This window comes from Annulohypoxylon truncatum (genome assembly GCF_022578515.1).
Source record: "Annulohypoxylon truncatum strain CBS 140777 unplaced genomic scaffold F4807scaffold_3, whole genome shotgun sequence".
Taxonomy (NCBI): domain Eukaryota; kingdom Fungi; phylum Ascomycota; class Sordariomycetes; order Xylariales; family Hypoxylaceae; genus Annulohypoxylon; species Annulohypoxylon truncatum.
Genome location: NW_025953789.1, coordinates 176,836 through 196,822, shown reverse-complemented (window position 1 = coordinate 196,822; position 19,987 = coordinate 176,836). Strand labels below are relative to the sequence as shown.

General features: G+C 48.5%; 9 protein-coding genes across 9 annotated transcripts; 4 read left to right on the top strand and 5 right to left on the bottom strand.

Annotated features, from left to right (window-relative positions):
* Positions 1–129: 129 nt before the first annotated feature.
* Positions 130–1,366, bottom strand: F4807DRAFT_408569 (uncharacterized protein). Its single transcript, XM_047996449.1, has 2 exons — positions 925–1,366; positions 130–868 (listed from the first exon to the last, which is right to left on the bottom strand). Exons 1-2 carry the CDS (start codon positions 1,064–1,066, stop codon positions 456–458), a joined length of 555 nt encoding a protein of 184 aa, XP_047858167.1. The 5' UTR covers positions 1,067–1,366; the 3' UTR covers positions 130–455.
* Positions 1,367–1,540: 174 nt separating this feature from the next.
* On the top strand, positions 1,541–2,426 carry F4807DRAFT_408567 (uncharacterized protein). Its single transcript, XM_047996448.1, has 2 exons — positions 1,541–1,766; positions 1,853–2,426. Exons 1-2 carry the CDS (start codon positions 1,703–1,705, stop codon positions 2,002–2,004), a joined length of 216 nt encoding a protein of 71 aa, XP_047858166.1. The 5' UTR covers positions 1,541–1,702; the 3' UTR covers positions 2,005–2,426.
* Positions 2,427–2,878: 452 nt separating this feature from the next.
* Positions 2,879–3,906, top strand: F4807DRAFT_195026 (cytochrome c oxidase subunit IV). Its single transcript, XM_047993744.1, has 3 exons — positions 2,879–3,257; positions 3,487–3,680; positions 3,752–3,906. Exons 1-3 carry the CDS (start codon positions 3,023–3,025, stop codon positions 3,833–3,835), a joined length of 513 nt encoding a protein of 170 aa, XP_047858165.1. The 5' UTR covers positions 2,879–3,022; the 3' UTR covers positions 3,836–3,906.
* Positions 3,907–4,627: 721 nt separating this feature from the next.
* Positions 4,628–6,792, bottom strand: F4807DRAFT_469530 (P-loop containing nucleoside triphosphate hydrolase protein; the record flags this gene model as incomplete). The annotated part of the gene is made up of 2 exons (XM_048002717.1): positions 4,628–6,071; positions 6,131–6,792. The coding sequence occupies 2 exons, from the start codon at positions 6,790–6,792 to the stop codon at positions 4,946–4,948; spliced, it is 1,788 nt and encodes a 595-aa protein (XP_047858164.1). The 3' UTR covers positions 4,628–4,945.
* An 867-nt stretch (positions 6,793–7,659) lies between these two features.
* Positions 7,660–10,802, top strand: F4807DRAFT_408553 (carbohydrate-binding module family 48). The gene is made up of 8 exons (XM_047996447.1): positions 7,660–8,116; positions 8,190–8,314; positions 8,388–8,487; positions 8,547–8,659; positions 8,715–9,406; positions 9,461–9,796; positions 9,859–10,489; positions 10,550–10,802. Exons 1-8 carry the CDS (start codon positions 8,041–8,043, stop codon positions 10,571–10,573), a joined length of 2,097 nt encoding a protein of 698 aa, XP_047858163.1. The 5' UTR covers positions 7,660–8,040; the 3' UTR covers positions 10,574–10,802.
* F4807DRAFT_469524 (origin recognition complex subunit 5 C-terminus-domain-containing protein) lies at positions 10,679–12,696 on the bottom strand. The gene has a single exon (XM_048002716.1). It carries the CDS (start codon positions 12,522–12,524, stop codon positions 10,917–10,919), a length of 1,608 nt encoding a protein of 535 aa, XP_047858162.1. The 5' UTR covers positions 12,525–12,696; the 3' UTR covers positions 10,679–10,916.
* A 335-nt stretch (positions 12,697–13,031) lies between these two features.
* On the top strand, positions 13,032–15,087 carry F4807DRAFT_194938 (uncharacterized protein). The gene is made up of 3 exons (XM_047993741.1): positions 13,032–13,420; positions 13,482–14,370; positions 14,441–15,087. Exons 1-3 carry the CDS (start codon positions 13,163–13,165, stop codon positions 14,923–14,925), a joined length of 1,632 nt encoding a protein of 543 aa, XP_047858161.1. The 5' UTR covers positions 13,032–13,162; the 3' UTR covers positions 14,926–15,087.
* Positions 15,088–15,204: 117 nt separating this feature from the next.
* On the bottom strand, positions 15,205–16,456 carry F4807DRAFT_194944 (carbohydrate esterase family 1 protein). The gene is made up of 2 exons (XM_047993742.1): positions 16,129–16,456; positions 15,205–16,069 (listed from the first exon to the last, which is right to left on the bottom strand). The coding sequence occupies exons 1-2, from the start codon at positions 16,236–16,238 to the stop codon at positions 15,298–15,300; spliced, it is 882 nt and encodes a 293-aa protein (XP_047858160.1). The 5' UTR covers positions 16,239–16,456; the 3' UTR covers positions 15,205–15,297.
* Positions 16,457–17,559: 1,103 nt separating this feature from the next.
* F4807DRAFT_469518 (uncharacterized protein) lies at positions 17,560–19,889 on the bottom strand. The gene is made up of 6 exons (XM_048002715.1): positions 19,297–19,889; positions 19,047–19,214; positions 18,932–18,979; positions 18,574–18,862; positions 17,857–18,500; positions 17,560–17,782 (listed from the first exon to the last, which is right to left on the bottom strand). The coding sequence occupies exons 1-6, from the start codon at positions 19,402–19,404 to the stop codon at positions 17,678–17,680; spliced, it is 1,362 nt and encodes a 453-aa protein (XP_047858159.1). The 5' UTR covers positions 19,405–19,889; the 3' UTR covers positions 17,560–17,677.
* Positions 19,890–19,987: the final 98 nt, after the last annotated feature.

Here is a 19,987-nt window from a genome sequence, read left to right as displayed (position 1 = left end):
AACTCCAGGACCAGAATTCCAAAAGTGTTATGTTTATGTATCAAATGAATCATTTTCACTCATATGCTATTCATCGTGATACAACCAGATAATGGCTTTTGGTAGTAGGAAAGGCTTCGATATGGAGGTGGGATATATAGAAGTTCAATGACAATACCTGTTGTAGATAGATATGAAATTAGATAGACAATGAATCACATTCGAATCGACTCTAGAGAATGCATCTTTGTATAGGGATCGTGGTATGTATGCCAGAAGCCGAAACCAACTGCCATTACCATTCTAAGATGACAACTACGTTCCCTCTTCCAATCACATTAAATTCTGCAGTCCCTTTGGGGACAACCCCAGTATGAGGAAAAGAACGAGCCGACATCGTCTGAGATAAATATATAAAAGAGCAATTTCATTTTTGGTGGACTACTAGAAACCTCAAAATACACTGCCTAGCATTGCTAACCTTTCGCACCCTTCCCAGAGTTCAGCTGCAGCATGCTCCGTAGAGCGGCTGCCTCCGCCTCCTGACGGGCTAGACGAAGTCGTAAATCATCACGTTCCTGCTTGACGCCCTGGAGTTCCATCTCCAGTTCGCTGATCCGATCAATTCGCTTCTGCCGATACTTGCGAGCCGCAACATTGTTGCGTTGGCGTTTGAGAGCGGTAACTGGATCCACCGGAGGCGAGCGGCGACTCTTGGGAGTCCGGCCTTGGTTGGAAGAAGCTCCAGGAGACTTAGGCATTGCTGCTGGTGAATAGGACGGGTCGGAAGGCCCCGTATCTGACCCCGACCCTGAAGCGTGATAAGAATTAGGGGGTTGGTTGAATTGAAAATTCAGATTAGGATCAAAACTAGATAGCATCTCCGAAGCTGTCGTAATTGTGAGCGAGAATACTTGACGGGGTGAGATAAAGGGTGAGAATTACCATCTAAGTGTCCATTGCGTATGTTATTCTCGAAAACAAGTGGATCGCCTCCTCCGTCTAAGCCGGAGAGCGACCAGTCTACCTCATTAATATTGCTGCCAGTATCCAAACCCAAGGACCAGTCTTGAATCGGAGGTATCATAGAACCTCCGAATGACGGGAAGAGTTCCGCCGGCCCTAGGGCGGAACTCCCCCAATCATGGTAATTATGTTGGGTTGTAGCGTCGAGCTCCCTGGCGCGCTGGGTAGTGCTCGACGCTGAGATTGGGGCAGAAGCGGTGCATCTGGGCGATAACTGCCATGGTGATATGTTAAGATTATCTTCGAAATACTCTAAGGTTATTGTATAGACGCCGTCCCTCTACGAACGGCGATGCTGCGTCCCAAAGAAAGATTGGGAAGAAGGTGAAGTTGAAGAGGGGAAAGTTTCAACAGGCTTTCTGGGCTCCGGCGCTCAGCTGCTTTATGTCGTGCCAGATGCGCAGAACTAATCTGACCAGGCGGTCTAAAATGTGGTCTGTGCGTCTTACTCTTCCCGTCTTTATCCTCTGAACTTCCATGAATTGCAAGGATCTAGTAAGATCCGACCCAAGATGCACATTACACCACAGCCACACAGCCCCATAGCCCCATCAACTGTGGTGGCAGTAAACCTACCGTTGCAGCCAATAAGGAGTCACGAAATGTGAATTTTCTCCAGAACCTACTACTCATCAATACCGTCGTCCTTTCAATAGGAGTATGTCGTCTAATATTCGGTGCATAACATAAGAAAACCATGAGTTCATTCGGTCGCAATTTCATTCCCATAAGTCTCGCTGTAGCCTTTGGAATGTTAAATGGTATGGATTTATCATAAACTTATACATGCGCCACTTATAGGGTTGTCATCATCAACGCTGCAGATGCTAAATGTCTCGTATAACAGGATATTACGTATTCGGTTCTACCTTTAAAGAGCATCAGAAGGCACCACAGCTACCTACAACAAGAGACAATCAGCAAACCGACAGCGTGACTGAGGTGAATGATTCCACCCAACACAAATCATCAAGCCCAGACACAAAACCAGATCGCTAGCTACCAAGCAACCACCATGAAGCGTCAACTATATCTCATATTTCTTGAAATACGGATATGAGGGGTTCAATAAGCCCAGTGATAGTTACCTAACTCAACAAAATTAGAAGTCTCCAAAGATTGAGCTTCTAAGGGTTGAGCTTCTACCGCAGGCGCTTAATAGCGAGGCCTGTTAGCCTTGGGAGTACGGGATGCCAAACCCGTAGAGCCGGCAGCAAGTATCGAAAGATACGAAACAACAACGCAGACGGAAAAGCCCCAGATTGAGTTTCTCGTTGAAACTACCTAGGCTCGAGGGTCCTCATAATCATAATGCGGATACAAGCATCAACCGACTTGCTATTAATTGAATGAAGTTCATATTATGTTTACAGATAGGACGTAGAGATATGAAACATTTAGCGTTTATAAGTGCTACGTATTTTAACTTCATCTTCATAGGTAGTCATATGATACATGTATGTAATGACTGCTATTGAACGTCTATGAACTTATAAATCGAGACCATTAAGAGGTTTGAAGATGAGCTGACTTACCTAATACTCATAAAATAAATATGGGCCTACCTTATCAAGCGTGGATCTTGGAACCTTGCAGTGTTGTGACGTCGCACATGGATATCTTATCTGTCTATTACCTTGGTCCGAATTTTAGCCGAGCAAACCATGGACCTGGAGTTATGGAGCTGTCAGAGCTTTTCCAACTGTCACTCATCGACTTGCAGCTGTAAGAGTCTGAAAGGCTTCTCCCATTGGCTCCACCACAATCATACGACTGTTTTAACTCAATCGAAAAAAGGCTCTCAATTGAACTTGACAGCCGAAAAATCGAGGCACCCAACAACAACCTTATCGTCAGCGAGAAACCACCACCTGCGATCACTTCTTCTGCTTCCAACCGGCCTCGCGACCGCCTCAATTGGCTCCCAATCTCCACTCTTCCGATCGACTCGCACGCGATATACTCGAATTATCTGCCCCGTTTTTGATTTTCTTGTTTTGACGCACAAAAAATCAAGATGATGCGAACACCCGCAACCCCCCTCCTGCGCGGCGCCCTTCGTGCTAGCAGAACGACGACCGTGATCCCTCGTCGTGCCGCCACCACCCACGCCATCTCCAACCCGACGCTGGCCAACATCGAGAAGAGGTGGGAAGGCATGCCTCAGACCGAGCAGGCCGAGCTGTGGATGGCTCTGCGAGACCGCATGAAGGAGAATTGGGCCGAGCTCACGCTTTCGGAAAAGAAAGCTGGTATGTGATATCTCAGCTTCTCCTTCTTTTATATGTCTCCCGCCTCCGATTTGAACCGGCTTGCGCTGCTTCCATACTTGCGTCCCAGCTCTCGATATTGGGAATTACTCTTGCGAACGGCACTCGGGAGAGTGGCGCCATGGAGCGGGACAGTGGATCCCCAATATTTGATCTAACCATTCACGAAACTCGTATTTGAAGACAATCATGGACTGACTTCCGCCAACAGCATACTGGATCGCCTTCGGTCCTCACGGTCCCCGCGCCGCGCCGCCACCCGATGAGGGACGCAAGGTCGCCTTATACACTGCTGTCGGCGTTCTCGCCAGTTTCGTGCTCTTCGCCACGATGCGGGCGTTCGGCGGCCCCGCCCCTAGCACGATGACCAAAGAATACCAGGAAGCCTCCAACGAGTACCTCAAGGTAAGAACAACTCCTTATCCTGACCCCGTATTTGCGCCGAAAACACGAGTCGGAGGACTAACGATTAGCAGGCCCAAAAAGCCGAACCCCTCACTGGTCTCTCGTCCGAGGGCTACAGCGGAAAGGGCGTGGTGCAATCGCCGCCCAAGCACTAGAGCCGGCCGTCCTGATATCGTACCTACTCTTATCCTTTTCCTTTTGTCGTTAGAGAACCGCAATGCAAGGCATCAAATTCCATGTACAAACCGAAAAGCAACTAGAGTGGAATGGAGTAGCGGGGCGGGGGCGCGCGTTGGCTATCCGAAACGATTCGACGATGGAGAATATTGCAGACTCGAGTCCGGCCAGCAGCGACAACAACAGCAGCATGCATCAAGAACCCTTTTATTTAATTCCAGTTGGGATGCCGTCCCCGCGCATAGGTGGAGTCGACTTTTGATAGCTGGTCGACCAGATGAAGTTTCCAGGCGTTGTAAATATGTACAAGAGGAAAACAAACCTTCTATTGCCGTTCTGAAAGCAAAAGCTACATACCCTATTCCTATAACATTTAAACGGGAATGTGCACATCTAAGTCTGAGAGCCGACCTCGCAATCTGCTCAAATTCTCTCAAAACCTTCCCACTCATTGCCGACTCGGGAAACCACCAGAAAAAGTAGGTTAACTAGCGTTGTGAAACCTGAGGTAATTGCTAATGGGCAGATCGATGGGCCATCTCGTATGTTGCTTGTTGCGTGGGGAAAGAACCGTAAAACTGGAATTTCCCCAATCTTCAACACGCGGAACCTTTATAGATGAAACTATCGTAGCTATGCCTGACATCGCACAGAGCCATAAGATCGTAAGTTTAGGAAGACCTGAGCGCAAAAACATATCTGCGGCAATAAGTCCGAATGATTGAGAATACGCACATATGGCCAGATAACATCATAAGTTAATCAGATTTATTTACATTCGCTTAATGCTCGCACAGATATTCGAACGTTTGGACCAGGTATACTTGCTAAACAACCTATAAGAGGCATCTTATACACGCCCACCACATCATCTCATGTAGCTATACTCCGTTACACCCGCGTATCCCAGCAACTCCGGCCCGTTGGTAAAGCAGTCGTGATGCGCAGTATGCCCGAATCCAAAGAAACGCCCTTCGCCTTATCAACCACTATGACTATGCAGGGCTTTTCCTAGCCAAGTATCAAGGTTGTTAACAATAACTTATACAGTCAACTTTAACTCATGTTTCTCACGCTCATGCTCATGCTCATGCACCGCTCTGCCCAGCCTCACGGAACTGGCCGAGACTACTCACAATCTCCCTCCCATGCTCATCGTGTCCCGGCACTTCAGCTAGACCATCCTCTTCACGTATCAGTCTTTCAACTTCGAGTCTACCATCTTTCCCCCAGTATCCGACCTTCTCCTCCCCGCGTACTGCCTTCTCGGTGACGAGTACGTAGTGGGTAGGGGCATCGAACATTGCTTCGGCTAGCACACGCTCCATCTCCATCTTAAGCCCACGGGCACCTGTCTTGGCCTTCTCCGCGCGCTCTGCGATCGCCTGCAATGCTTTCTGGGTGAAGTAGAGGTTGGAGGGGTATGTCTGGAATAATGCTGTGTACTGCGCAACTAACGAGTTGCGCGGCTCTGTCAGGATCCTTAGTAAATCTGACCGCGAGAGAGGTGAGAGTGCCACGATATTATGAACACGACCGATCAACTCCGGAATGAACCCAAACCCTTGTAGGTCCTCGGACGTTGCTAGGTCAAGTGCCGTAAATGATGACGTATCCCCGGCATCCGAGGGCCGGTGAGGAAGATGATTGAATAGATCTGGTGGAAGATCCGGTTTGTTCCCAGATGTAGACCGGCTCCTAATCTCAGAACCAAACCCCATACTCGACTTAGATACTCGGTTGAGTATGACTTTGTCGAGACTAACGAATGCACCACACATGACAAAGAGTATGTTGCTTGTGTCGATGGTATACTGGTCCACTTTCCCAATTGGAGGTGGTGTTGGTTGTGGTCCTGAAGTAGATGCTGAGGATCCGGGGCCGGTATAACTTGTAGTAATAGGACTCGCTGAACGAGATGAAGAACGATTATCTTTGACGTTGACAGTTACCTTGGTCCCCTCTACTAGTTTTAACAATGCCTGTTGTACACCTTCGCCACCCACATCTCTTCCGTTCATGGTTTCGCGTTTAGCGATTTTGTCAAATTCATCTAACACGACGATCCCTTGTTCGGTAGCTTTTATATCGTAGTTCGACTCTATCAATAATCGCTCGATGCATGTTTCGACATCTTGGCCTATATAGCCAGCTTGAGTGAAGGAATTGCAGTCGCATATTGTGAAAGGGACGTTAATCTTCTTGCTTAGCGTCCTACAAAGGATTGGTTAAGAAGCGCACGCAGGTATGACAGCAAGTAGTCAGTCACCTACTCAAGTATATATGTTTTGCCTACGCCAGTCGGACCAAGTAGCAGTAAGTTACTCTTGTCAATCTTAACTGGCGGTATTCGACTCGTGTCTTCAGGTATGTAGAAATCGGTTTTCTGTTCGGAATGCTGCCAGGCTTGGTGCATCTGCTGTATGGAATCGTGATGGCCGGGGAAATCGTCTTCGTCAAAGTCGTCAGCACGATACCGTTGGGACATGGGTGTCGGATGTGGCCAACCTTCAACAGGATGAGCTTCCTCCGTCTCCCTTGCATTTCGATCACGGGCAATGGCTTGCCGCATTAGCTTTTCCTCTCGCTTTCTCTCCTGCTCTTCTTGATATTTCCGCCGCCTCACATTCTGATAGTGGTTAAATATGACGGATGATATTGTCTTCTTTGCTCGGTCCTGTCCAACTACGTATTCGTCGACTCGCTTCTTGAGATCTCGTGGGTAGAATTGTGGAACCCCAAAGGTGTGCTTTGAGAACATAGGCCCTCGTCCTTCTTCGTTCGGGTCATAGCTGCTCGTGAAACCGGAGTTGAGCTCTGGGATACGTCTCGAGGGAGTGCGGAGGACGGTAGAGGTTGAGAATTGTCGGTGACGAATCCTCAGAACCGGGGCAAGAAACAGAGAGGTTTTACGTCTTGCAAGGACCGACCTCATATTGGCGGTGTCAGAGGTGGCCGCCAACCGACAACCTCTATTTCTATGAATATGACACCGCAATCCGCCACATACGTATGGATAGCTACACCTCGGCGAGACGATTGAACAGGTTCGGCCTACCAACTAAATAAGGGGATGTCGCATCCGTGCCAATTAAACAAGAATGATCAAGAAAGGATCAAAGGCCCTCCGTATCTTAAAACAGGTTTAAAGGTCGTTTTGGAGGAAACGAGAATTGATTCGATTACATTTATCGTCTATGTTGAGTTGTACATAACTGATCATCAAAGAGCTTACGATGTTGTTACTCCTGTATCGGACATAAGTTGACATAAGCTGCGCGAGATCTCGCAGCAATGATCCAACATATGAGCTTTAAAGGTCGGGGTCCCTTAGCAGCTTAGTTGACGGGGCGGGGCTTCCCTTGTTGGCGGGGAATCTCTGATTAAATGCTTTATCCCGGCCGCTATTAGAATAGCCTCTCCGCTAAAATTGGTAAGGTTGGTCGGTGTTTGAGCTTAAGTAATACCCCGCAAACTCTTAAAAGTCAAACATTCCAGGGACTTCAAAAGCACTTCAAGCCGACCTATTTTCGACTTGAGATGATGAACTATATTTGATAATTAGACTTCAGAAAATTTCAAGATCATCAGATGAATCAATGTATATTTTTGCCCAATATGCTAGTTTATCACTAAAAATCACAACATAACTAACCCAATATTAACCTAGTCGTCTTGATAAACGAATACAACTGTAGCAGATAGAAGCTGCAAGCTATAGCTGATTGATCGACCAGATAATAATTGATCCACCGCTGCGGTGCTACTGCAGCGCGAGTTGCCCCTCGACGTCATTTGCATGGTAGTTTGGGCTGGAATTCAATCTTCTCCTCATCTAAGAAGGCACTATTAAGGCAACAATTATATGAGAGAACGTACGAGTTGGAAAGAAGAAATCTTCAAATTTAGTTTCTTCTTTCCTATAAGAAGGAACAAAGACAGCAAGAACAACTCCGACTTAAAGAAATATTTGTGTACCTCGATAACCTTGCTCTTGTTCAACATTACGTAGCTCTCTTCATAGCTTCCTAGGTTGTTTAGCGGGGTGATCTAGACCAACCTAACCTTAATAGCTACCCAATTTCGAATCGCGTCTTTAGCTGGATAGCTTCCCTGTTGCGCTCTACAACAACCATCTTCCCCCCTTTCCCTCAAACCTTGAATCAAGCCATAGTTCGCCAACATGACTGCTGTGGCCGACGGTTCTGCGAATAGTCTTGGTTCTGGCGCCGCGCCAGGCATACCAAATGACGGCACTGGTGCGACTTCTCCCTGAACCCCGCAATAGCACAATACTTGTATAGGATGGGCAGTTGACAGTATAAACCATAGGCGTCATTCAGCTAGATCCTTGGCTATCGCCTTTCAAAGAGCCTCTAAAGCGAAGATATGCGAAAGCTCAAGAATGGATTAAGAAGATTGATGAGCTTGAAGGCGGACTAGAGAAGTTCTCTAAAGTTTGTTTTGACTATCATTATCTTGAGCCTCTCTCAGGGGTCTAGACGAATACAGGTGCTTACTGGAACTTAGGGTACTGAGATCTTTGGTCTAAATGTTGACAAGGACAACAACATCGTATATCGAGAATGGGCTCCAAACGCCACCGAAGCATTCCTAATTGGAGACTTCAGTGAGTACCGGTTATCTCACTTAGCATCGCGAACTACCATACTAACCGCGGGTTGTCAGATGACTGGAATCGGGGCTCACACCGTATGGCAAAGAACGAATTTGGGATATGGAGTATTGTCGTCCCTGCGAAGGACGGGCAACCAGCGATCCCGCACAAATCCAAGATAAAGGTATACAACCTCATCTGAGCTAGCAAGCTTCACGTTTGCTAAAGTGAGGCAATAGATATCCATGACAACACCTTCAGGCGAACGAATTGACCGTCTACCTGCTTGGATTAAATACGTTACTCAAGATCTCTCCGTCTCACCCGCCTACGATTCCCGCTTTTGGAACCCGCCGGAGTCTGAGAAGTACACGTTTAAGAACTCGAGGCCCAAGAAGCCACTAAGCGCTCGTGTCTATGAGGCCCACGTAGGTATTTCCTCGCCTGAACAGCGAGTCACAACATTCAAGGAATTTACCAAAAGCATGTTGCCAAGAATAAAGAATCTTGGATACAATGTCATCCAACTCATGGCTATCATGGAGCATGCTTATTATGCCAGTTTCGGCTACCAAGTCAACAACTTCTTTGCCGCAAGCAGTCGATATGGCACCCCTGAGGATCTCAAAGAGCTAATTGATACCGCTCACGGCTTGGGACTCGTCGTGCTTCTCGATGTTGTCCACAGTCACGCCTCCAAAAATGTCCTCGATGGCTTGAACGAATTTGATGGCTCGGATCACCTTTACTTTCACGAAGGCCAGAAGGGTAGGCACGAACTATGGGATTCTAGGCTCTTCAACTATGGAAGCCATGAAGTTATGCGCTTTCTGCTCAGCAATCTGAGATTCTGGATGGACGAATACCAGTTTGATGGGTTTCGTTTTGACGGAGTAACTAGCATGCTCTACACCCATCATGGAATCGGCACGTAAGTTATCACACACTTCCTATAACTCCGTCCTTTTCCACTGACAGTTTTTAGTGGCTTCTCTGGTGGGTACCACGAATATTTTGGCGCAGGAGTTGATGAGGAGGCTGTGGTTTATCTAATGATCGCCAACGAGATGCTTCACAACCTATACCCCGAAACTATCACAGTAGCCGAAGACGTATCCGGGATGCCGGCGCTTTGCTTGCCATTATCACTCGGTGGCGTTGGGTTCGACTACCGATTGGCCATGGCTATCCCGGATATGTGGATCAAGATCCTTAAAGAGAAGAAAGATGAAGACTGGGATATATCGGGAATCTGCTGGACTCTCACTAATAGGCGACATGGTGAGAAGACGATCGCATATTGTGAGAGTCACGACCAAGCGTAAGTAAAGTACAAAATCAGATCTGGATACAGTTTTAGAAAACTGACGCGCCTGGTTTTAGTCTCGTAGGCGACAAGACCTTGCTCTTCCACCTCTGCGACGCGGAGATGTACACCAACATGTCGACGCTGTCGCCCCTAACCCCTGTAATCTCTCGGGGCATGGCGCTACACAAAATGATCCGGTTGCTGACACACGGTCTCGGTGGAGAGGGATACCTTAACTTCGAGGGAAATGAGTTTGGTCACCCGGAATGGCTCGACTTCCCACGTGAGGGCAACCAGAACTCTTTCTGGTATGCGCGGCGCCAACTCAACCTAACTGAGGATCCCCTCCTGCGCTACAAGGACCTCAACGAGTTTGACCGTAAGATGAACCTGACAGAAGAACATTATGGTTGGTTACACGCCCCGCAAGCGTACATTAGCCTCAAGAACGAGAGCGATAAAGTGATCGTGTTTGAGCGGGCTGGCTGCGTGTTCATCTTCAACTTCCACCCCACCCAGAGCTTCGCCGACTACAGGATCGGGGTAGACGTCGCGGGCACGTACAAGATCGTACTCGATTCTGACGTCACGGAGTTCGGCGGTTTTAACCGCAACGATCATAACGCGCGGTTCTTCACCACGCCTATGGAATGGAATGGCAGGAAGAACTGGACTCATGTGTATATTCCTTGTCGCACGGCTTTGGTAAGTTCTACCTTGATGAGCGATGGACCTTGGAATACGTTAAAGCTGATACAATAACAGATCCTCGCACCTGAGAATTCTTAATCCAAAAGAAATGAGGCAATGGGGAAAAGGGGCCAGTATATGCCGGCATGATGAAGGGGAACGGCTTTACCCTATTTAGTGTGTTCGATGTCAGGTCATATTTGAAGCATGGCAGGTTTAGCGAGGTAAAACGGGGTATGCGAGTGGCAATATGTTCGAGGTGGTTCTCTTTAACGAGTCGTGGTGCCGTCCTATAGACAAAATAGACAAGAAAAAATTATTATTCTCTTGGAGCCAAATATTCGTTGGGTATTGTATTACATGCTGTATATATGTGAGCTGCTAACGCATTCGATATCACATATTCCTCTCCCCCTATCTTCAACGTCTCACTCATATCCTACTATTCAACAAGCCACTCCTCAACCTCAACCCCCATACTCCGCCCCACGCCCCTGATAACCTCCCACCCAACGCCCACCCTCCACTTGCCCCCCCTATCCATCGTATCCCCGCCCCCGGCGCCCCCAACCCTGACCAGCAGTCTCAAACTAGCCAGCGTCGCAATCGCCATGCCCACGTCCCCGTCGACGCCGACGCCGACCTGGTGGTGGTCCTCGTACTCGGCGTCGCGGACCCACTCGCGCCTCGTCGCCGCGTATATGGCGACCATGCGCTCCAGCACAAAAGCGCTGGGCCCGAGCAGCTTGCGCGCGATCTTGCGGTGCTTGGTCTTCTTCGTGGCGCGCGTGTGCTGGCCTAGACTACCGCCGCCGCGACGCCGTCGCCCCGAGTGCCATGTGCTGAAGATCGTCTGGTCGTGGCGCGGCGCGTTGTGCGAGGCTAGGTACGCGGCGACGAGGAGGAGGCGCGCTGTGGGCGGGAGCAGGGTTGCTAGGTCTTTTGTGCTTTTGCTCCATTCTTTTTCTGCGGTCTTTGTTGCTGCGCTGCTGCTACTATTTGTGGTCGATGACGACGGCGGCTTCGCCGTGTTGGAGAGGGAGGCGGATGTGGATGTGGATGTGAAGGTAGAGGTAGAGGCGAGGGTTATGCCCGGCTCGAGCACGGATTCGTCCTGGAAGTAGGCGCGCGCGGCGACGAGCAGCTTCGTGAACTCGCGCGCGCGGTACGTGCCTGCGGCCACGGGGGCCGTGAAGCGCGGCCATAGCGCCGCGCAGGACCGCGCGAGGCCTGGGAGCGTGCGGGATGCGGGTTTCGAGAGGGCGTCGTGGACGGCTGCTACGAAGCGCGTCCATAGGTCTATCGTTTCCTGGGCTGTGGTGTTCGGGAGCGACGGGGGCGTGTACGGCGGCCGCGAGAGGATCGTTACGTACTCCGGTTTCGTGTACGGTGGGAAGTATAGCTGTGGAGTCGAGGATATGCGGAGGAGAGAGGGCGATGGGGCGGTGAGGATGAATACCGTTGTTAGGTTGGGAATCTGGAGGGCCGTGTATGTTAGGATACGGATTACAACAATAGGCGGACTGTATGTATGGCAGTCACGTACAAGCTCGGATAACCTAGCAAGAGCGGGTAAGAGTGTGGGCGGCGCGTCTCGCTGGCGATCGATACCGTCGAAGACTAGCACAAACCTCCAATTCACGTCATGACGCGGGTCGTACTTGAGCATCTTGGTCAGCTCGACCGTGAGCGCGGCAAGCGTCTCACAGCGTCCGACCACACCACCCCCATCTGATTGCAGGGCGTCCGCCACCGATCCGACGGTCCTCTCGAAAAGGTGTCGCGCCGTCACGCACTCGGCGGACTTAACAATGGCGTAGTTGAGAAGCGAATCATCGGTGTCGGCACGAGGTGAGGATAAGGCCTCGAGTAGCCGGGCGGTGACGGCGCTTTTACCGGTGGCCTCGGTGCCGTGAACTATCAGATTGCGGCATGGGGCAGCCCTAGGGTAGAGCAATGTCGCAAGAGCTCGGATTTGGGCGTCGCGGCATGGGAAGCTCTCGACGAGAGTTGCAAGGAGGTCGTCTGGGAGCTCGAAGATGCTCGCCATTGCTTCGATTTTCGACTATTTCAAAAGTTCAATTCCTCCTTCCTGGAGCATCTAGACTGATTAATTGCCGCCTTTTTCTATTAGCAACTCTAGAACTAACATTAAAAGTTATAAAACGTTCGATTCACGATGGCGTTTTGGAGCTCTTCTATGTACCTAAGTATATCTAAAGATCAGCCGTGCCAAGATTGGATGTCCGGCACAAGACGGATTACCTAAGCATGTCAATGTTTTTATAGCCTGGTCCACGTGTGGAAGGAGCGCTCGAGGTGGGCGAAGTAAGATCCGTGCCTCAGAGCTGAATATGTGGGTCCACCAAAGTACGTCAGTCTTCACCTTATATAGGACTACTGCGACGGGAAACTGGAAGCTGTAGTGTGGCTTAGGCCAGCAATGCGTTGCAGCGCTGAAGGTCGTACTTTACAATTCTCCGCCAAAACCGCGTTCCTTCTCTGTTTCTGGCTTTGATTCCGATAACCTTATTTCTACCTAACAAGCATTATATCTTAAGCGAATCGGTCGTATAAGTTGATTTTTACCTCATTTTCATCTCGCTTATATCAAAAGGAGAGACCCTTTCTTGGCGATCTAACGATGATCCAAAGTTGACTAAGCGTTGCGCGATTGACTCAATCGAGATGGATGAAGTAGTAGAAGTCGATACGCCAGACGTCGACGCCGGCTCTTGCAATGAGCTGGATTGGACTTTCGACATCGAAGACGCTCGCGATGGCAGTCTAACTCATCTCAAGCCTCCTCTCGAGTTTGATCCATCTAGTAGACATTCTAGCAGACATTGCAGCGAGGGGCCAGACTCACATAAGCCATATCACACAAAACGGCCGCATAAGAAGTCACGAGCCGGATGTCAGCAATGTAAAAAGAGGAAAGTGAAGGTAATGATATTGATTAATAAAATATGAATATAACCTCATAAAGACTAACTTCCGAATTAAGTGCGATGAAGCGAGACCGACGTGTAAAGCCTGTAGGCTCCGGAAGGAGAATTGCGTATATCCGGCTGCGGCGGCATCTACTGCACTTGTTCCAGCCTCGAAATCTGATTTAGAGGTTTCATCTTCTACATCTTCTGCATCCTCTCCTCTGCCATCCCGTGAGCCTGAAGCCAGCAATATGCTTCTTGTCACCGAACCTCTTTTCAGGCCACGGGAAATGACAGATGCCCTGGACATGAAAATGTTGTGGTTCTACACCACCACAGGGTTTCAGTTCTTCTCGATCCAAAGTGGTCGCTCTGCGGTTGTTGATCATGTGCTTCAGGTGGAGGTCGTTAAGCACGCTTTCAAATCACCGTTTCTCATGAATTGCTTGATGGCAGTGTCGTCACTGCATCTCCAGAACCTGAACCAACCCATCCCATCTCAACGTGCGGCGACTTACTGCTGTAGAGCCTTCAAAGGTTACAGAGATGCGATAGAAGCGGCAAACCCTCCTGATTTTCCGGCTCTGATAGCAACATCACTTTTGATGACTGCTTTGAGCAGCCAAATGTTCCGCGATCCAGATGGAAAGCCACTCTATATTATAGATTGGATGCAAGTCTGGCGAGGAATCGGGTTGATTGTCGAGATCGTCTCGCCACGAGTTCTCCAGGAGACCGGGATGGCAGTGCTGTTTTACAGGCCCCCGATAGACCTCGAAAAGGCGACACAATACATTCCAAATAACCTACTATTCATGGTTGCTTCCATCAGCCCCGGTGATGCTGATGATAAATACCAGCAAATCTATTATGATATGCTTAAATATCTTGGGTCACTTTATCAGGAGATGAGAGAGCATGGCTTCAATCCCATTCTCGACCTTCGTATAATCACATTTTTCAGTACGTATCTCTTCACCTGTTCACAATCAACCTAAAAGCCATTCATGAGTTTTCACTAATTTGAAAATAGCTTTCATACCAAAGGATTTCATCCCACTTGCGAAGGAACATCGGCCACGAGCTTTGATTCTCTTAGCTCACCATCTATGCTTCGCCAAGCTGACCCCAGACGTGTGGTGGATGCGCGGTATCGCAGACCGAGAAATCACGCAGATTTGCGAAGAGGTCGGAGATGAATGGGCGCATCTACTACGCGTACCGCAGATGATCCTAAGGACAAACGACAAAACCGAAATCGCCCAGTTGCTTATCAATAATCGCAATTGGACCCCAACAGAGATGGACAGATATGAAAGAGATCGAGATCCTAGATTGAAAACCGACCTCGGGTTGTTCGACAATGAAGGCTCAGAAGTCAGCATCTATGATGGCCAATGGAAGCGAAAGTCGTCGATTGTTTCCATGAGCCACAAAGTAACGGAGCTGGGTGAGTTATTGGATCCATTCCCCCGGATCTCAAGTCCCAGTCCAGAATCTATATCAAATTCAGCATAAATAGTCCAGCAAAATGCTTCTCCGGTATATCTCTAGAATGAGAACGACACCATCTTGTTGGATTCTACAGTACGGAAATTGGATAATAAACCTACGCGATGTATCACATGCATCTATGGACTTGTATTGCAAAAGATTTCGCAATTCATATCACAAGAAGAACCTAAAATGGAAATTTTGGATCTTGGCGAGAACATATAGCTAGGTTGATGGCGTTCATCTTTCACTTATACCCCTTCGATATTTACCAGCTTGATTTTATCTATACGTGTAAGCAAGGCAACTTTCGACTTGGTTTTATATATGCTAATAGAGGCAGTCATAGCGCCCACTGCAGATATTCGGCTACGATGAGTTCAGTATGCCAATATATCAGAGGCCGAACCACGCCTCACTGGCCGTCAGGTTAGCCGGTACACTGTGTCCCACACCCTGCGCATATATGCCCTGAACCGAGTCGCCGTAATTGCTAGTCGTGTAGCCTTGTTTTGGATTGTTCTCGACAGTGCTGGTTGGGTCTTGGGTCACATTGAAGACGGCCGTCCACTGCTTGATTTCCTCTTGATAGTTCTGCGGTGCCAGCGTGGTGTCGACGCTGCCATGCCAGATCTGCATCTTCGGTCGAGGCCCCTCGTATCCCGGATACATATCAAGCACGACCTGCCCCCACTTTTCGGGGGTAGCTACCGACTGGCCGCCACTACAGCTGTTATTCCACTGGTCGACGCCGCCAGAGCTACTGACGAAACATCCCGCTGCTACGCCGCTATATAGTGATACGGCTTTGATGAGCTCCGGGTAGGTCGCTGCGAGCACGTTGGACATCATGGCACCACTGCTGCCACCCGTCACATAAACCCGTTCGGGGTCAACCTGGTACTCGGAGATCGCATATAGGATCATGTTGGCAATCGCCTGGGAGTCGCCGCCCCCAAGATGGGTCAGGGATTGCTTCGACGAAACATCCCAGCAGGTCCCACTGTTGGGCGAGGATGGCCATACGGTGATGTAGCCCTTCCCATCGGAACCCGATTTCCATGGGATCGCGCTGTTCTGGAAGTACGACTGTGCCGTCGACTGACACGAGTGAATGACGACCACGAGCGGCGGATTTTCAACTACGTTGTCCGGCTTGTACACGTACCTGTTATGGTTATCAGTCCGGCGTAAAGTGAGAGAAAGGATCGGGAGAAGCGCGCCTACATTTGTGCCTTAGACGTGGCGTTGTTATTATAGTTTGAGACTTGGGTGAGCGAGGCTGCTAAGGCCGTGCCGCCCATAAGGCTCGTTGAGATGGCCGCAGAGAACAACATTGTCTATCGATTGGAGACAACAGCGACGAAACAGGGAGGAAGATCAATATGTCTGGATATTCTCACGCCCATTCATTCCGAATACGTCGGGCGAGCAGTATATATATGGAGGGATCTAAAAGAGCCGGCAAATTGCCCCATCATGACGAAGCAAGAAGCTTTCGTCTCCTTTCCCCGCATGCTGCGAAAATTTGCCCCTGGATCTACATTTCATAACGCCGCCAGGGTCGAGGAGGATCTCTTGGTTGTATTAGCACGGGATAAAGTAGGGTAGCATCTCGTCTGGTGACAGAAATGAAGGAGAGAATGATACTTCCGCAACAGGAAATTAGTTGTATACATATAGTACGGAAATATTCAAAACGTGGCGAGCATGGCTACCCCGTGACGCAAAATTGCCGTTTATACAAGCTTTGGGATCTACCCTTCCTACTCGGCTAAAGTGATGCTACGATGTCACTCCACGTCATTAAGCGGGAGTCCTCTAACCCCCTTTCTCCCTTCTGGCTGGTAATTAGGGAAGATGAGATGTTCATCGCTTCTGTATAACCATCATTAGACGTCGGATAGCCTCGCGTAGGTACTATATAGAAATAGAGCCAACTAGAGCTTAAGTTAGGAGTACTTTTTGAAACTAGATTGGTGAACTTCTTTGCCCGATGTTTATCTAGTACTTGAAAACATGGTCGGATAGATGTGGTTCTTAGCATACAAGTGAAGCGGGCTTTAGATCCGTACATGTTCATATGGTTTTCGTCAAATTCAATTAAAAGACTCCGCTCCGGCAGTATGTACCTAGAGGTGGACGAAGGATTATTCTTATAATTTTTAGCAGCACTTTCAATCAATGTATGGAATATGCTAGCATTTAAGACTTAGACTTGATCAAAGCCCATTAAAAGGGCTTAGTTGAGTTCTCACGGCAGCAGACAAATCACAAATGATATCATCATCAAAGGACGCATATCACATAGGGGGAAATGAAAATGTCATTACGATCCTTAAGGGATCAATTAATGTATGGGTATCTTATGGTAACCTGGTTATCCTACAAACATGCATCCAACGCGGTAACATCTGCTGGTGAGATGATATCCTACGAGAAAGATGCGATCGTTGATATTCAACGTTGAGATGAATAGCCAAAGCACACCCGGACTTGATAACAGGACCGAATAGTGAAGGCATGAGTACAACTCTCATTGTTGTACTCCGTCAGGTTACCATGCAAATCTTGTTTGCGTGCAAAGGGGAGAGTTTCTTCAAAGCCATGATGTGATTCATGGCGCGTTGTCGTCGGCGATAAGGAGCAGGAGAGGCGATGTCTAAAGCATAGAGGTGTTGCTGTGTCTAGGATGGGGTGCGTCTTCTCATATCCAGCATCTCAACGGCGGACAGATCAGAGCAGCACAGCACAAGCAAATCTTTGAGATTGGCGATCACTCCGAGTCTCTGGGATACTTGAACTTCGTACCCGGAGGGTGATCCTCAATAGCGAACTTGCACCTGGGATGAGTGCAGACACCATTCACAATGCTAGGACACTATAGCTACATAGTCAGCACATGGCACATCGCAAGGTTGTTAAGATGATGCTATAACCAGGATGGTGACTTACATGGTGCCCATAGATGCAGTTGTCAACCTCGCAGTCTTGTCCGCTGGTGCAAGGGTTTAAGCGAGCAAAGAGAGCAATAACCTTCTTTTCTTCCTTGGTGGGTTTATAGTCATGCTCGAAGACACATTCGTCGCCTTTGGTGCATGGGCCACGAAGAAAATGGTTGTTGCATAGTTTCTCCTCGCCCTTTCTCTTCTTCAATCGCTCGAGGACAGCAGCGCTAACTACGATCGGTGGATCGATACCTCGAGGGCCTGGGTTCCACTCAGGCGGTGGTGACTTTGCAGGTATAGTGGAATTCCTTCTCGAATGCATGGGGAGGGTGATCTGGGGCGGCGGAGCGGCACCCTTAGTTTGCGCAACAGCCGCGTATGATGCGCCGTTGGAGGTGGGAAGTATAGGTCGGGGGGCCGGCGATTTGGGATCCAACTTTTCAGTGCGGAAAATAGTATGGAAGTTCATCACACTGACTCCGATATTGAGAATCGCTTGAACTGTCGGCGTGCCTTCCAGAATCGTGATGCGCTGTTTTGTGTTATCATTGTTGATGAGTCCATCGAGGAACGGGCCATATCCCGCATTATGGGATATGCCCATTACAATTTGCTTGCAATTGTAATTCCTCAGATGGAACCTGGCGGAATCTGCACATACGTATAGTTAGAAAAAGAAATGAGGCGATCGAGGTGATAAACAGTGCTTTAGGAAGATTCTCACCGATAATCTTTGCGTCCGCACGTTCCTTGCCATAACCAACATCAGCAAATTCGAAGTCGGGTTTAATTTGACTGAATCCCGCAATAAACTCGTATAGGGTTGCTTCATTGGGGATACAATTGTTCCGTTTCATCGCCCGGGCCAGTCCTGGGACGTTAGCCACGACTTTAGCAACGACCGTAACAGGCGTATCTCCAGTGTAGTTGAATTTTTGGATTATAGCCGTGTTCAAGTCCCTGGCGGCTTTGCGGCCACCCTCAAGGCCCTGTCTCACGAGCTGGTCCTTGAACTTGAGTTGAAACGTGGTTAGTTTGGTACATAGATAAGACAAAAAAATCAGGTTGGTGTTGAGACTTACAAGCAACCCATCACCGTCGATTAGGACCATTATATAAGGGTTTCGGTCCTAGAACCATTTCTCAGTCATATGAAATCTCAACGGGGAAAGGATCTGGTTTGAGTAGGGACAATACCGGAACATAACCCAACCTGACTTCCATGTCGGCTAGGCGTCTTTGGGTTTCTTTGTGGGCTTTTGTAACGCCTTCTAAGTCGAGGCGTGTGTCGGCTAATTGTTTTCGTATATTGCTATTCTCGTTAAGAAGACGAGTTTCTGTTCTTTCAGCGTACACCAGTAGATCCTAAAGACAAGTGAAAGAACAGTCAGCAACTCGGAATCCTTAGACTTTTTTTTTTCATACATGCGCCAATGACGATGCATACTTTGATCAATGTGTGAGTTCGTTCCTTGTCTTCCTCATACTGGTGGTAACGATTGAGGAACGAGTAAAGGTCTTTGCCTCCATTCTGGTTTTGCTCTGTGGGAGCCATCTTGGTCCGTTCACGTGCGAGATATTAGCAATATCTCTCAGTTGTCGGCAATTAATAAAAGCTTTATGTTCAGATGCTAAGGTGACTTCTGAAGTGTAGAGATTTGTTGATAGAAGAGGAAGAGATGTTGTGCGTGTATGAAGTACAAGGTGAAAATGGTTGAATGGTATGGTGAATTTAAAAATTGAACGGATGATCAAGGTATGTGCAGAGTAAAACGGAAGCAACTATTCTTGGTTGTGCTTCTTGGATAAAAGCCAATTAAGTGAAGGGTGGTCAATGTATATGGTAGTGAATGAGTAAAAGTGAAGGTTGGGGGAATGTACAGTTGAAGATTGGGGACGGTTGGTTGGGGAAAAGTGCGTTGGTAATGCTCGAGTTATGTAGGAAAAGTATTGGAGGGAGTTGAAATTCCTTTCTACGGAGAGATGCTAATATAGTTTCTGTAGACACGATGTCGGGTTCGAGATAGAAGCTCATGTTGATATATCGATATATAGAAGCTGCAAAAGAGTGGAGAACTTATCATCGCTCCTACCTTGGTAGGTCCCTTGTCCATCCGACGAACCGGAAACTCTGGGGT

What these genes read in the sequence shown, in the direction of transcription:
- F4807DRAFT_408569 (XM_047996449.1), bottom strand. Translation starts at nt 1,066, where the DNA reads ATGATACCTCCGATTCAAGACTGGTCCTTGGGTTTGGATACTGGCAGC. An exon ending in ACGCAATGGACACTTAGATG is followed by an intron (nt 869 to 924) that starts GTAATTCTCACC and finishes CAATTACGACAG; the next exon opens with CTTCGGAGATGCTATCTAGT.
- F4807DRAFT_408567 (XM_047996448.1), top strand. Translation starts at nt 1,703, where the DNA reads ATGAGTTCATTCGGTCGCAATTTCATTCCCATAAGTCTCGCTGTAGCC. An exon ending in AGCCTTTGGAATGTTAAATG is followed by an intron (nt 1,767 to 1,852) that starts GTATGGATTTAT and finishes CTCGTATAACAG; the next exon opens with GATATTACGTATTCGGTTCT.
- F4807DRAFT_195026 (XM_047993744.1), top strand. Translation starts at nt 3,023, where the DNA reads ATGATGCGAACACCCGCAACCCCCCTCCTGCGCGGCGCCCTTCGTGCT. An exon ending in GCTTTCGGAAAAGAAAGCTG is followed by an intron (nt 3,258 to 3,486) that starts GTATGTGATATC and finishes TTCCGCCAACAG; the next exon opens with CATACTGGATCGCCTTCGGT. An exon ending in CCTCCAACGAGTACCTCAAG is followed by an intron (nt 3,681 to 3,751) that starts GTAAGAACAACT and finishes AACGATTAGCAG; the next exon opens with GCCCAAAAAGCCGAACCCCT.
- F4807DRAFT_408553 (XM_047996447.1), top strand. Translation starts at nt 8,041, where the DNA reads ATGACTGCTGTGGCCGACGGTTCTGCGAATAGTCTTGGTTCTGGCGCC. An exon ending in GACTAGAGAAGTTCTCTAAA is followed by an intron (nt 8,315 to 8,387) that starts GTTTGTTTTGAC and finishes ACTGGAACTTAG; the next exon opens with GGTACTGAGATCTTTGGTCT. An exon ending in ATTCCTAATTGGAGACTTCA is followed by an intron (nt 8,488 to 8,546) that starts GTGAGTACCGGT and finishes GCGGGTTGTCAG; the next exon opens with ATGACTGGAATCGGGGCTCA.
- F4807DRAFT_469524 (XM_048002716.1), bottom strand. Translation starts at nt 12,524, where the DNA reads ATGGCGAGCATCTTCGAGCTCCCAGACGACCTCCTTGCAACTCTCGTC.
- F4807DRAFT_194938 (XM_047993741.1), top strand. Translation starts at nt 13,163, where the DNA reads ATGGATGAAGTAGTAGAAGTCGATACGCCAGACGTCGACGCCGGCTCT. An exon ending in GTAAAAAGAGGAAAGTGAAG is followed by an intron (nt 13,421 to 13,481) that starts GTAATGATATTG and finishes TTCCGAATTAAG; the next exon opens with TGCGATGAAGCGAGACCGAC. An exon ending in TCGTATAATCACATTTTTCA is followed by an intron (nt 14,371 to 14,440) that starts GTACGTATCTCT and finishes ATTTGAAAATAG; the next exon opens with CTTTCATACCAAAGGATTTC.
- F4807DRAFT_194944 (XM_047993742.1), bottom strand. Translation starts at nt 16,238, where the DNA reads ATGTTGTTCTCTGCGGCCATCTCAACGAGCCTTATGGGCGGCACGGCC. An exon ending in GCCACGTCTAAGGCACAAAT is followed by an intron (nt 16,070 to 16,128) that starts GTAGGCGCGCTT and finishes TAACCATAACAG; the next exon opens with GTACGTGTACAAGCCGGACA.
- F4807DRAFT_469518 (XM_048002715.1), bottom strand. Translation starts at nt 19,404, where the DNA reads ATGGCTCCCACAGAGCAAAACCAGAATGGAGGCAAAGACCTTTACTCG. An exon ending in TCGACGGTGATGGGTTGCTT is followed by an intron (nt 18,863 to 18,931) that starts GTAAGTCTCAAC and finishes TTTCAACTCAAG; the next exon opens with TTCAAGGACCAGCTCGTGAG. An exon ending in TGCGGACGCAAAGATTATCG is followed by an intron (nt 18,501 to 18,573) that starts GTGAGAATCTTC and finishes ACGTATGTGCAG; the next exon opens with ATTCCGCCAGGTTCCATCTG.